Consider the following 15,482-nt stretch of genomic DNA (forward strand, 5'->3'; position numbering starts at 1 on the left):
ACACTTTGGGCCAAGCTAAGCATGTGCTCTGCCACTTCAGCCATACTCTCCCTGCTTCCTCCATTTATTCTTAATCTCCCACTTGCTCTGATGTTCCATACTGTGGCGCCCATTGGATAAATGAGGCAGCTGAGGTTCAGAGAGGTCGGGTGACCTGCTGCAGTCACACAGCAGGGAGAGGCTCAGCTGCATCTGAGGAGAAGCTAACTTTCCGTGTCCCTGAGCCTCTGGGCACGCGGTAGGGGCGGACACTAACCCAGGAGGCATCTTTTTAGGACTGAACATGTCTCCTGAGTGGACACTCCAAGAGGCAGCACCAAGGCACAGCCCTTACAGAAAAACGACAAACACACCTGAACAATAAAATAGCTCTCTTTTATTCACTTTGATTCAGATCATTGGATCATTGGAAATGGTCAACAATAAATTAAAAACAACAAGGCAGAGGCTGAGGAAGATACTCTTGCCGACTTCATTCAAATAGCATTCAGATTAACACTCAGCTGCAAAACATGGGGATGAGGCAAGAGGGGGGAAAGCGCGTCTGAAAATGTCACCAACCAACCCAACGTGACTGCAAAGGAGGAAAAGCGCTCGGGAAACTTTGGCTTTGACGTGAATTCAGTTAGGCGCTAACGTGACGGCCCGCCGACCAGGGCCAGGGAGGGTCTCCTGACACAGGCCCAGGTTAAAGCTGGCTTCTGGCCCAGGGTCTGGGGCAGGTGGGCAACAAAGGCTGTTCAGAAGCTGAGCAATGGGGTCAAGTTCAATGGGTGGGCTGGGAGGGAGACAGGAGGCCAGAGACAGGCTGGCTGCTTGTGGGAGACGCGGTGCTTTTGGTAAAGCGTGGACTGAGCGATGCCACTTTGCCTGGCCCCCCTGTTCCCCCCACACCCTCTTCTTTTCTTTCCAGACATGTCTTGCAAAGCCCCCGAGGAGGGCTCAAAACTTGTTAGCCCAGACCCTAGGAGAGGGCGACTGGCTGGTGGCCTGTGGCCACGTCTGGTACAAACCAGATGTCCACCATCGTGACAGCCCTGAGCTCTTCGGAAGGACGAGGACAGTTGCCAGTTCCTGATGGCATGTGGCCGAAGTCCAGCCATCTTGAGCTGGCCCGGGGTCACTTGGAACTTGGGCTTCCCTGGAGAAAGCATTTCTGACCACAACCATGCAAGGGAGAGTGAGTTCTTTTCAGTTTTCCATTTCGTCTTTGGATTCAGGCTGCCTTGAAGAGAACAGTTAAAGCAAACATCACAGTTCTAAACATCCTCTGTGATTCCAGTCCACTTTGTCCCAGAGGCCCAGTGTGCTTGGAGGTAGAATCCACCCTCTGGCCACAGCAGAGACGTAGATGCCACGGAGCCTGCGAACCTACCCTCATGCTGCAGGACTCGTCTGCTCCACCTTCTTGCCTGGCTTTCCTTTTCTGTCCTGTTTTCTTGTCTCTGGCTTCTCCCCCTATGCTCAGCCCACATAGTTTGCTAGACGATACCCGATGAAGCCAGGGTATCAAAAGATATCAATTCAAGAACTTTCTTCTCTGCCCCAGATCACTACAAACCCGTCCTCCTTTCTCCCCCAACAGGTGGGTGAGGGCGGGGCCTCTGGCTGCAGGTGACAGCATCCTCCTGGCTCCCCGGGGGAGACGGGAGGTTGGGACGTCTCTGACATCTCTCTCCTCCGTCAGTCCTGGCCCTTTCCGGCTCTGATTGCTGCAGGCAGGGAAGCCTCTGCTCCCTGCCCGGGGCCCGGGCTCCAAGGAGATCTCTGTGGAGTAGAAAGAGCCCTGGGCTGGGATCCCAGGGCCCTGGGAAGCCCAAGTGTATATGATGGACACACGAGAGCCTCCCTGCATGGATGCCTCCCGTCCTCCTGCTGATGGCCAGATCCACATGGGAAACACTCTCGTCCAGTGCCCGGCCACCGTTACCCCGGCTGTGGTCTTCCCTGGTTTAAGGCAATGGTGTATGAATCCCGGCCACAATGGCTGGCTTTTATTTGGTGAGGCGGCTGTTGTTAAGCTAGTGAGACACAGAGATGTCTGCTGGGGCTATGGGGAAGCATGACGTCGCCGCCTCCCCGGGCAGGGTGGTGGGGAGGCCGCGGCTGCCGCCCACCCTGGGCAGAGTGAGAATGACGCTGGTGGTGAGGCAGAGCAGAGTCAGACATCCACACGACCTGCAGTTCTTGGAGGGGCTGGATGAGCCCGGGTGGGAAAGCCTGATGCTAGATGTTTTAAACACGGAGCCAACAGCGTCCTCTTTTGACTCAAATTCTGTTTGACTTGTGCTGTTTGTCACAATTGGTTCACTCTGGCAAGTCACTTCCCTTCTCTGGTCTTGCTTTTCTCACCTGTAAAATGGGAGAGCTGGATCCGCAGGCCAGAAAGCCTCTTGGGGCTTGAACAGCCGAGTGGGAGGGAAAGAGAGATGGGACGGGCACCAGGCAACCGGCCAGGCAGCCCGCAGCTCAGCCGTGGACACCTCCTCACTCCAGGGGCCGGTCCTGACTCGGCACAGCCCAGAGAAGCAGAGTCCTCCCTCTCAGTCCGTCCTCCCCAAACAGACTTGGCTTTCGGGAGAGGCCAGAGCTCAGGGCTCAGCCCAGCTGCTCCCTGCATCAGGGTCCATTTCCTCAAAGATTGTCCCGGGCTGCTCCAGCCAGCCGGCGCCCGCTCGCTCAGCTCGTCACGTCAAGCACCGTCCTGAGCTCCAGCCTCCGAGGATTTATGTTCAAAATCTGACCTCACGGCCCTTGAGGAGCCCTTATCAGTCAAGAGGGTCTTCAGTTTTGGAGAATTTTAAAGTTGGAGTAGATTTTTGTTTGTTTGATTATTTGTTTTTCAAAACTTTCTGGATTCTGTATCTTTGAGAATCTAATAAAAACTATGAAAAGACTCCTCAGGAAAATACTCATAGACAGAGAATCAGGGAAAACCAAACGTGGCATGTGGCTTCCAGGGACCCCTGTGAATGCCTGGTGCCATCTGCGGCCCACGACCTCTCATCAATCACCCCCTCCCCGTTTGCAGAGAAAGAAACTGAGGCCGAGGAGAGCAGGGCTCACCTGAGGGCTGCAGGGAGTGGCAGAGGCGGCCCCGGCTTCTCCCTCCACCAGGAAACAGTCACACCCCCTCAGAGCATCAGGGGCCTTTTAGGTAAGGCTCTCAACAGGAAAAATGGTGGTGGTGGTGGTTGTTTTTGTTTGGATTAAATATCGGTAATGGAGCCAACACTCACTGCCCTCTCATGCCTGTGATGCTACTCCCCACCCAGCCCCAAGGAAGTCCCACTAGGTTGGGGATTACTAGCCTGAGACTGAATCCAAGTCCACAAAGAGAAAGAAGAGAGGCAGGGCGGGAAGGGGAGGAGGTACAGAGCATTCTGCAAATCTCCCATCCTGACACCCCAGGATTTGTCCTCAAACCCTAGACTCCCTGAACCTCAAGTCATAGAATTCCTACAAAATTTGCTTCAAGCACCCACTCCCCGGCTGCCAGGTGAAGCCAGATCAACAGAGCCACAAAGTGCAGACATCAGCTGGATTTCAGAACCAAAACAAAACAATAAATAATCAGGAGGGCTGACAAAGAAGAAAGAGCAGCTGGATAGTGAAGGATGAGGTATGACTTCTCCCCTCTGACGGTCACGTTCCTAGGATGACCCCCAACCCCCGGGATGCCACGCAGGTGGCCAGCAGGGACCTGGCCCAGAGCATCGACCCTTGGGGAACCTGCCGGCTGGTGGAGGCCCTCTGTGTGGCTTTGGAAGGTTACAGTCTGTGAAAATAAGAATGGACAGTCCACGGTTGACGGGCTTCTCCGCGGAGCTGAGTATCATCCAAGCTTTGGTGCAACTTTGGCGCTGGCTCAGGAAACTAGAAAAGCTGTCGGAGCTACAGAGAAAGGGGACAGCATGGCCAGGTCCCCTTTGCCACATAAGGGCTTTTGCCTCATTTCAGCCAGTGCATGCATTTCTCCCCCAAATACAAAGGCACATGGAAGTAGTCAGATCTGCTCTTGGCCATCATTACAACCACAAAGATTGGTTACTCAGGAGAACGTCATGCTGGGAAGAGGACGTCTCCTGGAGTCAGAAACACTTAGTGGCTCTGAAGACCTTTGGTGTGGGGAGCCTCTCCTATGAGCTTTGGGCAGAAAGGGGAGGTGGAGTGGCCACGCCTGGTGAGAGAGGCCGGGCTCCATGCAGAGAAAGCCGTCATTTCCCCCAGTGCCCACCTGGCTCCCCGTGGCTGTCCTGGAGGTCACCCTCAGGAACTTCCCAGAGAGAATCAAAGTGCTGGCCCTGGACCCCTCGGCAGAGAGGAGTCTCTGCGCATCCTCCCCAGGAAACCATCCTTTAGAACGTGGGGATCTTCAGATTGGACCTGTCTCCTGTCTCCCCACCTCCTCCCAGCCTGGGACAGCAGTGAGGGGGTTCTCCCCACCCGAGACGGGTCCTGAGATTTGCTCTGCAGCCCTGGCAGGGCTTGGCGACCTTGCTGAGTAGATGCTGCCAAATGTTGGGGTGCAAGAGGCTCAAGGGGCACCTGGGCACACCCCTGGGGCTGGCCCTCAAAGTTCCCAGAACCGAACGGCTCTGGCAAGAAGCTGGGACAGGACACGGAGAGGCGTGCTCTGGCGCATCAGTCCTTGACACTTCACAGCGTCATCTCCCCTTGAATATCCGGATTTTGTCGATGGATGCCAAGGTGGCCGTCACGTTGGACTCAAAGTCCCCGTCGTGTACCCCGGTCTTTCGAAAAGCTCCTGCCGTTGGGTTGTTCTCCCAGTAGTGGTGCCAGTTCCCTTTGCTGTCTGCCCCGAAGCCGTACAAATCCACCTGCGGGGCCAAAGCAAAGGTGAGGACCGGAGAGCACGGCTGCAGGGGGAACCGCTAGGAAAGGGAGCCCGCAGGCACCCCCAGAATCCGTAAACACCCCTCCTAAGGATACATATCGGCGCTTCTCTAGGGCCCTGGTACCCCTGGGGGCGTGGTGAAGCAAAGGCAAGTTAAGTAAAAGTCAAGTCCAATGCCGGGAGGCACATGGGAGGCTACTGCGTGCGGGTGGCCCGGAAGGTGCTGGGTCCATCTTTGGGGAGGTACAACCTCTTCTCCAACGCTCGAGGAGCGGGGCTTTGAAGCCCAGCAGCTGCCCCAGCCTCAACTTTGCCTCTCATTGGTACACCTTGCAAGTGTCAAACCACTTCTCTGAGCCTCATTTTCCTCATCTGGAAAATGGGGCCAAGAGTGATGACCACAGTGAGGTGGGTAGTAAGTGCTGATCCTTCTCCTCCCTTAGACTAAGATCCATCTGGCCCAGGGGTCCTCAAAGCCCAGCAGGCAGGATGGGGGGGACTTCCTTTCAAGGGACGAGCATTTGCTGAGCCCTTATTCTGTGCCAAGTGCTGCATTAAATCCATCAGCGCTCAGGCGGCCGCTGGGGAAATTTGGGCTCCGGGAGTCAGGCCTTAGCCCTTGAGCTTCTCACCTATGAAAAGAACCAACTGGGCTACCTGGACGGACAGGGGCCAAGGCCAGGGCTCCCACAGGGCTGGGGAGGGAGGAGCCAGAGGCCAGAGAGGGCAGAGGGAGCTCGTCCGAGCAGGTGGCATTTGAGTCGGGTCTTGGAAAGTAAGTGCAGGATGCCCGGGGAGAGACATGGGGTAGGGCTCTCAGGGAGGGCGAGCTGCGTGGGCTGCCGCATGGCGGTCAGGCCTCAGGGCTGGGGACCCACCAGGGGCAGGAGACAGATCTGCGGCAAGTGCAGCCTTTCCAGTAAATGCCAGTGTGGACCCAGGCCCACCCCAGAGCAGGAGGGAAGAGAGGTCACAGCAGACGGGAGGTCGGGGTTAGGTGGGGGGGTAAGAGGGAGGCATGGTTTGGGGGTGGGACACCCAGGTTTGGGGCTGAAGGACAGGAGATGTTGGCAGAACTACAGGGCCAGAGATGGTGGGTGGGACTTGCTACCCACCCCCCAACACTGCCCTGGGATTTCCAACTTTGAGCCTGGTGGGGTGGGGGCGGGAATGGGCTGTACGTGAGAAGAAGGGACATCTGAGTGTCCTGCCTGAACCCAGGGCCCGGGAGGAAGTGGGGTGCCTTGTGGCCAGGTGCCTGATACCCAGGTGCGGCGAGCACCCTAGATTGTCCGTGGAAACCCGGGCACAGCCTGGCCAACAGCGAGGCGAGTCCACAATGCAAAACACACGCTGGGCAAGATCACTGGTTCTCAGCCTTGGTGAACAGTGGAACCCCTGGTGGCAGTGGACTGGGCTGTGGCCAGGGGCTGGAATTTAGCCCCACAGATGATTTTAATGTGCAGCTGAGATTGAAACCACAGCCCCAGACAGCTCCATTATCATCTGCTCCTTCATTGTGCCCCCAGATCTGAGCTTCCACCCGTAAGACCCGGCTCTGCAGTGAGAGGTCGCAGAGAAGGAGCACACCGTCACTCTTTGAAGCATTCTACTCGGGGGGCATTGCAAGCCCCACGGTAGAGATGGGATCCGAGCTTCCAGAGGAGATGGGCTCTGCTGGGGCTTGGAGTGAGGATGGAGGTCAGCCTGACTGCAGCCGCTCTCGCCGCCTCCCCTGGCAACACAGGATGAGGCGCTCCCGTCCCCGGGGGGCCAGTGGGCGTACCTCATCACAGATATGCAGCGAGAAGATGACCGAGAGGATGCCGGTGGACGGGTACCGTCCGTGGCCCTGCAGCCAGTTGTCGAAGACGTACTTGATGAAGGCCGGGTGGTAAATCAGGATCTGCGGGAGGGGAGGACACGCACCGAGTAAGGTGGTTGGCACAGGATACCAAGCACGTATTCAGTGCCGCACATGGCTGTGGCCATGGGGGACCCAGCCGTGAATGGAACTAACACCCCTGCACTGGAGGGGCTACATTCTAGTGGGAAAGAATGGACGGTACCCGAAATCATGAAGAGATGGAGGATGCTAGAAAAGGTGGGACTACGGAGAGAAACAAAGCAGAGAAAGGTGATGAAGCAGTGGAGTGAGAAGGCTCGCTGACAAGGTAACATTTGAATTACAATCAGAGGCCTGGGAACCAGACATGAGGCTACAGGAGGAGGTTCCAGGGAACAGCATGAGCTGGGGACAAGGACGCTCCTGTCACATGGCAAGAAAAGACACACCGAGGTACCCGTTCTGCCTGATGTGGGCCTGAATGAACTCCAGCCCTTAAAATGACCCCACATGCTAGCTTTTCCTCTCCTTGTGTTACAGGTGAGGAAACCAAGGATCAGAGAGGCTAAGTGACGTGCTTACTGTCACACAGCCAGCAAATGGAGGTCATCAGCTCCAGCCACATGATGAACTAGCTGTGTGTCTCTGGGCGAGTAACCCAACCACTCTGAACCTGACCTCTCCACCTTCCCATGACAGTGTGTGCAAAGGTCTGGTGTGATGGACACTTTACTTCCTTCATCCCTCTGCCCTCTGCCTGTGTCTTAGCCAACCCTGTACCAGGGCCCATTGGGAAGATGGAGAGATGGAGAGACGGGAGGCGAGGTCTGGTTCTGAGATGCTCACACAGTACGGCAGTGGTTCTCAAACTGCATCAGCATCCCAAGGGCCTGGTAAAAACCGGGGTTTCTGATCCAGCAGATCTGGGGTGGGCCTGAGGACGTGCATTGGTGGTAAGCTCTCGGGTGGAGCTGTTAGTCCAGGGTCCCCACCTGGGGAACCTCTCCAGGGTTTGTCTCTCCACTCTCCAGGTTGAGGGCCACCACCTTCACCAGCCCCGGCCCCGGGGCTCTCCACAGCCAGATTCTGGCAGAGCGGGGAGATGTCACTGTCATCACGCAGAGCTTTAGAAACCGAGCCTGAGCTCAGCGGACAGGGCACCTGAGCCTCGACTCACCTTATCCTTTTTCACTTTGATCTTCGTGGGGACAGGAACGTAGGTGCTGGAGGAGAACAAGGAGCGGGTGGTTAACGTGGGGAGGGGCCGGCGGCCTGGGCAGCAGCTCTGGGGGCGAGGCTGGAGAGGCAGATGGGGCGAGACTCCACCTCCTCAGCACTGGCCCAACATAGACACCAGAGGGCGATCGTGACTAACTTGAGGACCTTCTGCTGTTTTATGCCACCTTCTCCCAGAAGGTTAAGAAGGGGGATGGCTCCAAGCCCTCGCCTCTGCAGGAGCACAGCACCCATCCCCCGGCTGATCAGGCCCACGACGGCCCCCTTTCCATCTGCAAGATTGCACGTGCCTCCAAGATGAAGGAATAAATGCCCAGCCACCTGGCCTCCCATTGCATCTAACAATTCTCACTCTAGAGCCCATGGGACCCAGTGGAAGGACACCTGGCCTGGCCCAGCTCTTCCCCTGTCCATGCCCACCTCCCTCTCTGCCCTTCTCCTGAGAGCACAGCCCCCCCAGTTTCCTGCACCTGAATCCCCCAGGCTTCCAACCGGGCTTCAGACAAGGGGGCTTTTGGCCATCCAGACAGTGAAGCCCCTGCTCTTCAGGCTGGAATGGGCCAGCCTGGCTCTGAATAGAGGCCAAGCCTCCATGTCTCCCTGAGGACGGAGGTAATGAGAAGGACTATGGTGAATTCAGGGAGACACGTGCCAATGTCGAGCACAGTGCCCGGAACACAACAGAAGACATGAGCTCCCTGATGCTCCAGGCAGCATGGTGACTCCTGCCAGAGCCCATGTGCTACACACCCCAACTCCCCACTGGGCCCCCAACCAAGTCGGGGCTATTTTGGCAGGGTGAGAAGCTGGAGGGCTGTCCTCATTGCGGGGGCGCTGCAGAGATTAGGGAGGGGTCAGAACCAACACACACTGAGTCCTTTCCAGCGGGTCTCCCTTACCGAGGAGTTTCCAGGGTGTCTGGGTCTGGGAAGCAAACCTGGGGGGTCTATTCAGGGGGCAAGTGAGGAGAAGGAGGAAGGCGGGAGCTTGGGGTGCATTAGAATGATGGGAGGAGAGGGACCAAGAAGACCTGAGGTCTGGAGGTGGCCTCAGGGTAGTGAGGCTCTGCCTTCCAGGAGGAGGCTTGGGGAGGGGAGGTGTTTCGGTGGAGGAACAGCACCGGCATGGCTGGGCTGGGGGGAACAGCATAGCAGGATGCTCAGAGGCCCCCACTCAACAAGGAGGAGCAGCGGGCGCCCCGAGGGGACTTACTGGGAGATGGTGCCCGTGGTGGTGGCGCTGATCACCCACTCCAGGTCGGTGGTCTTGAAGGGGACTAGGACCATGCTGACGTTCTCTGCGAGCTCCCGGAAGCTCTCAGGGTACACGAGGTGGTGGGTGGTCTTGCTCCCGACGTCGGCCTCAAACCCCGCAGTGGGGGCCTTGTTCATCCTGGGAGCGGAAGCGGGGGGACATGCATCACGCCATGGGCCCCGATCCTGAGGGTCAGCGGTAGCTCCGCGAGGCCGCGCGCGCGCGGCCTCAGCCCAGGCGCCCCTCTCACCGGCCCCAACTTCCACTCCTGTAAAACCGAGGCAACGAAGGCCCAGCTCAAAGGCTTTTGTTACTTTTTTCTCATTTATGATCTCAAGTCAGCCTACCCATCGCCACCAGCGATGACCTACCATGTGCGAGGCACTGTCCTAGCCCAGAGCCGCGCCGCGCTAGCCCTTAATGATAAGTGTCCAGTAGGTATTGTGTGGTCCTGTTTTTATGGTCGAAGAAATATGAGTGCCAAGAATCTGTGCCAGGACACAGAGTGAGCTCAGCCTGTCTGACTCTGAACCTGACTCTTCCCCCCTCACCGTGAGCACTCCCACTGGCTTCCAGGGACACCAAGGCTCCCAGAGGCCAGGTGAGTGGTCTAAAGACATAACGTCAGAGATCACAGAGACAGGTGACGATTCTAGAAGGTGCCTGGGTAGGGGGGGCCTGAGCTTCTCACCCTGGGGCGCTGTGGCCCTGGGCCGGGTGAGTGGTGGGGGTGACAGGACACCCGGGAGAGATGAAGGACGTCTTCCTGGGACATCTGTTACTTGGTGGCAGGGAAATATACTTTACTTTAAAAGTATACAGTTATATTACGGCCAAGATTGCAAACCAAGGATGGGTTTTAAAGATTACACAAGAGTCTTCAAGTTTATCTTGCCCTCTCACCAGGCCTCGCAATGCCAAGGTCCCAGCCCACCGGGGACCTCTGTGTACGGATTCCTCTCTGCGGGTCCATCTCCATCCTGCCAATTGCAGATGGGGAGACAGGCCCAGAGGGTGCAGTGGGGGTCCTGGGGTCCTCAGGTAAGTCCGGGCACACGCGGACTGGGGTCTTGACCCTGAGCCAAGATGCCCCACAGTTCTGGGGCTGGGGGCCAACGCTCACCTCAGCACGAAGTCGTGACTGTCTATCTGAGGCCCGTACCAGGAGCCCTTCAGGTTGCCCGAGTTGCCCACGACGGCACAGCGCCGGCAGCCCACCGACCTCTTCTCCAACAGGGGGTCCACGTTCCCAGGCACCACCTGGAAGAGCTCCTTGACAGTGTCGTTCAGGTTACTGGGCTGCTTCTCCCGCTGGAGCCTCTGTGGGCAGAGGATGAAGGACACAGGTCGGCCGAGCTGTGCGGACTCTGGTCCCTGCTGCTGGGCCCCTGGAGGTGGAGGCAGCTCGGACAGCCAGCACCCCAGCCAGGAACTCCAGGGCCGCTCAGGGAAATGGGAAAGCAGGAGATATTCATTCATTCTGTACATGTTTACTGAGCACCTACTATGTGCTCCGTACAGCTCTGGCCTCTTGAGGCAAGGAGACTGACTGGAGTGATTAAGCACGTGGGATTAGAGTTGGGTGACCCTCCAGGGCGCCTCCCTGCCTCTGCTCCCCTCGCCTTCCCGCCCCTCAGTTCCTGCAGCCCAGGACCACTGGGCTCCAGCCAGACCCAAGAATGAGCCCTCTGCCAGATGCACCAAGGCATCCGACGTTTGCCTAGCAAGTTGTTTTCATCCTTTACGACCACGCCAGAGGTCAGCTGCCCCAGGACCTCCCTGACCCACCAGGTGGGGACAAAGACAGGGTTTATCTGAGGGTGACCAGCCACCTGGTTGGCCCAGGACTGAGGGCTTTCCCTGGATGCAGGATTCTCAGAGCTAAAAACAGGACAAGTCGGTCATCTTACTGAGGCCAGCCCTGCACACCCACATCGACCCACCACCCCAGGTGGAGCTCAGCCACGCTGCATGGCAACCACCTGCTGGCGCAGTGACACCCGGAGAGGTTTCCTAAGAAGTATCGCATCTGCCCATGTCCCACACCAGGGCTGTGTCACTTCGACTACAGGTGAGGAAGGATGCTCTGGGACCCAGGTGGGTTGAGCCACGTGTCCCAAATCCAAAGCAGGATTTGCAGCTGGGCTTTTATAAACCCACCCAGAGTTCCCCCCACAACACCACGCCTGCCTCACACCCTTGGAACCTTGACTTTCGGACAGCCCAGTCCCTGGGGTTGGGGCGGGGGAGGTGGCTGTAGCGTGAGTCCCACCAGTCACTCTCAGCCCCAGGAAAGGGGAGTGGCTGGGAGAGAAAGGAGAAGTTAGTAGTTGCTTTGGCCATTGTCCAGGAGGTGAGTGGCAGGGGTACTGGTGTAGGGAGCTCCCTGGGCACCCAGGGCCTAGCCAGCAGGGAAGGAATCAGCACCCCCCAAAGACAGGCACCCCAGGAGACCCACACGGTCCTCTAGTTAAAACTGCTTCACTTCTCCTCTAGTCTCAGACACTGCGCATGCCAGGGGGACGCTACAGGCAGCAATACTAGGACCATAGACACAGTTCTGCTTATAAGCATCACACCAGGATGGTTATCATAAAAGAAGAAGGGAAAACAAGCATTGGTGAGGCCCTGGAGGATCTGGAACCCTCACGGTTTGCTGGTGGGAATGTAAAATGGTGCAGTCCCTGTGGAAAGCTGTTTGGTGGTTTCTCAGCAATTCCATTCCTAAGTATTAAAAAGAACTGAAGTCAGGGTCATGAACAGGTGTCGGTTCTCCCAGGTTCATAGCCGCGTTATTCACAACAGCCAAAAGGCGGAAACATCCCAAGTGTCCATCAGTGGATGGATAGATAAGCAAAATGTAGAATGTACATATGATGCAATATCATTCAATTATAAAAAAGGAAGATTTCAGTCTATGCCACAAATGGATGAGTCTTGAAAAGACATATGCTAAGTGAAATAGGCCAGACACGGAAGGACGCGTATTGTGTGACCCACTTACAGGAGGTACTAGAACCCCCAGATTCAGTGAGACAAAGTAGAACGGAGGTTGCTGGGGCTGAGTGAGTAGTGGAGGGGGGTTATGATTTAAGGGGTGTGGGGTTTTACTGGGGGAGATGGAAGTGCTGGGCATAGGCAGTGGTGATGGTCCTCCAATGTGGTGAATGCTCTTAATGCCACAGAATCGCACACTTATAAGTAGGGAAGGTGATAAATACTATGTTGTGTATATTTTATCACAATAAGATCAAAACAATATTCAGATTAAACACCTGCTTCTGATAAAATCTCCTGGGGCAGCTCCGGGCTCCTGAGTACCCCGGCCTGACAGCAGAGCGGGTCCTTTAACTGGAACGTGACCTGACTCTGCCTGTCACCAGCGAGGCAACCCCAGGAGGTACAAAAGGTACCAAAATATTTACATCCTCAAGGAGCTGTGGTGAAGGGGAGGCGAGCAGAGCTGGCACTTGGCGTGGGGTAGGAGGTGCTATCGTGTATTTGTGGGCTGAGCACAGACGTTCGGGCGGAAAGACGCCCGCAGTGGGCAGACACGAGGGCCAGGAGGCAGCAGGCTCCCTCTCCCTTTCAATGCTCCCCTGGGCTTCCTGAGTTTGGGGCAGGCGGAGAAGGGAACTCAACATTCTGCGGTCTCAAAACTGGAAACGCTGGCTGGAGGAGAAGGGACCCGCGTCCCGGCGTCTGGGGCAGAGACTGGAGGCAAGGGCCACAGGGTGGGCAGGCTGACAGAGGACCACAGGTCCAGCCCTTCCCTGGAGGAAGCACCACGTGAAGCCATCAATTGCCCTGCTTGCGGGGCGTGCTGGTGATTTGCAAGTCGACCTGACAGCGATCCCTTGTGATGCCTCCTGTCCTCCGATTCCTGCCGGAGCTCTCACCGGCACGGTCTCCTCTGCTAAGTGGAATTTTGATGCCCACGTAAGTGATGAGAAATGTGAAACTCAGAGAAGGATGAGAGCTTGGAACCCCGTGGTCCTCTCCTGACTCCTCTCGCCCCCTGGCCAGCTAGGGGCCCTGATATCAGACCTATTGTTGTTTCTCAAAGCCCTGGGGAAGGACTGAAGACTCCTATGAGCCTGGCTCAGCCACGGGCTCCACGCCAGGATCAGACAGAGGGGGAGGGGTCTGTGCCCAATGGGGTGATAGCCAGCATCACCCTCACGCTACAGGATGCCGGGGATTTCAGGTGCCTTGGGAGGCACCTAAGCTGTCAGCCTCCAGCTCCTCCCAGCTTCTTTCCTGGTCTCCCACCCCTTTCCTCCCTCCCATGGGGTCTAGAGGGGCAGCTGTGGACAAGAAGATGGGGAAACAAGGGTGCCTTGGGGCAAGTGGGCAAGTCCCAGGCGTGGCTCTGTACTGATGGCTGAGTGACCTCGGTCAAGTCCTTCACCTCCTCGTGGAGATGAAGTAGAAGAGGGAGCAGGCTTGAGAGGTCTGCTCCAAACCAAGGCTCCAGGTAGGTCTGGGGAAGAGCGTGTATAGGGCCAGCCCCTCTGACACGTGGCACTGGTCACTTTCTGTTGGCTCCCTGCCAGCTGACCGTCTTGCAAGGGCTTCCCACCAGGCTTGTCACATTTTAAAGGCAGGGGCTCTGTGTTTGGGGTTGGGCTCTGTCAGAGGTCGTGCTGGCTGTCTGGGGCCTTTATGCAGAGCTATGGTGTGCCGTGGAATTCCCAGGATGGCTCTGATTTCAATATTCTGTGCCTCTGCCTGGAGGAACAGGAATGCATGTCAGGCGCACTGTCCCAATTCTTTATTCAAAACATGTGGTCTTTGTGTCATCAAAGAACCCAGAAGCTCTAAACCCCTGCTCCTTGCTGTTGATTGCTATTCACGAGGCCCCACCTCTTCTCCCCTCCCCAGCAAAATCCCTTCCAAGTGGCCACCAGAGAATAAATTCCAGAAAAGGACTTCAGATAAAGGCTGGGGGTGGGGACGTGAGAGGACAAGTTGATAAAAGGATAACAGCCACACGGGAAAATGTTCAGCATTTATAACTATTAAAAAATGCAAATTCATTATTACTTACCCATCAAACCAGCAAAAATGAATAAAAATATTGAAACCTAATGCTTCCAGTGTTGTAGAGAAACCTGGTGAGGTGACGATTTTCACCTCAATCTGAGACTCAGTGAAATGAAGCCATTCCTCCAAATCACTCTTGATAAGATATAGAAAGTCAGGAGCAAAAGCCAGGGACCCCAGGTCCCTGTCGCTTATTACCCTGCCTGTGATTGTCTGTTTTCCCTTCTCTCCTCATCATCTCTGCAACCCGGAAAGGGAGGGCTGTCTTTTCCATCTCAATATATTGGCATATAGTGGGTTCTCAATAAATCTTGAACGAATGGATATTTCTCACTCCCCTTCAATCTGTTTTGCAATCAACAACCAGAATGACCTTCCAAACAACTGGATCAGATCATGGGACTCCTCTGATTAAAACTCTACCGTGGTTTCTTGTTGTACTTAGAACCAACCCCAGACTCCTAACCATGGGTCTTGCCCACTCCCGGACCCCTTCTTTTAGCAGCCTCCTCCCACTCACGGCCACACACAGCTTCTCTGCTCCTCCAACACACCAAGCTGATGCTGCCCCAGGGCTCTTGCACGTGCTGTTCCATGACCTGCAGGACTTTTTCCTGATCCTTCCATGGCTGATGCTTTCTCCACCTTTGAGTATCAGCTCAAGCCCTGCCTCCTCACAGATCTTCCAGATGACCCCATTTACAGAGGCCCCTGACCTAAACATCTCCCTGTCCCAAACCTCTTTGGTCTTCCTTGGAACAGTTCTAGCTGATTCTATCTTGTTTATTTATTTTTTTAATTTTATTGAAGTGTAGTTGATTTACAATGTTAGTTTCAGATGTACAGCCAAGGGATTCAATTATACATATATACACATACATACATTTTTTAAGATTCTTTTCCATTATACATTATTACAAGAAATTGAATATAGTTCCCTGTGCTGTACAGTAGTTCCTGTTGTAGATCTAGTTTATATATAGTAATATGCGTCTGTTAATCCCCAACTCCTTATTTGTTTCTTATCTGTCTCTCTCTGCCAGAATATAATTCCACAAGAATAAAGATCTTGTCTCTTTTTTGCTTCTCAATACCTGTAGTGGGTTAAATTGTGGCCTCCAAAAAGCTATGTCCAAGTCCTAAACCCTGGAACCTGTGAACATGACCTTATTTGGGAAAAGGGTCTTTGAAGGCGTAACTAAGTTAAGGAATTTGCGATGAAGTCACCTTGGATATATGGTG

The 15,482-nt window shown here is 55.5% G+C and overlaps 1 protein-coding gene across 2 annotated transcripts in view; it reads right to left on the reverse strand.

The window, feature by feature from the left end:
* Window positions 1–356: 356 nt before the first annotated feature.
* The window catches only part of ST3GAL1 (ST3 beta-galactoside alpha-2,3-sialyltransferase 1), an 84,545-nt gene continuing 69,419 nt past the window's right edge, over window positions 357–15,482 (reverse strand). For both annotated transcript variants that reach the window (XM_072949752.1, XM_072949751.1), the window contains 5 exons: window positions 10,318–10,514; window positions 9,153–9,332; window positions 7,882–7,927; window positions 6,645–6,764; window positions 357–4,841 (listed from right to left, as the gene is read on the reverse strand). In XM_072949752.1, coding sequence (XP_072805853.1) covers window positions 4,668–4,841; window positions 6,645–6,764; window positions 7,882–7,927; window positions 9,153–9,332; window positions 10,318–10,514 — 717 coding nt within the window. In that variant the 3' untranslated portion in view covers window positions 357–4,667. The remainder of the gene's footprint in view (window positions 4,842–6,644; window positions 6,765–7,881; window positions 7,928–9,152; window positions 9,333–10,317; window positions 10,515–15,482) is intronic.

The sequence above is a fragment of the Vicugna pacos genome, chromosome 25 (genome assembly GCF_048564905.1).
Source record: "Vicugna pacos chromosome 25, VicPac4, whole genome shotgun sequence".
Taxonomy (NCBI): Eukaryota; Metazoa; Chordata; class Mammalia; order Artiodactyla; family Camelidae; genus Vicugna; species Vicugna pacos.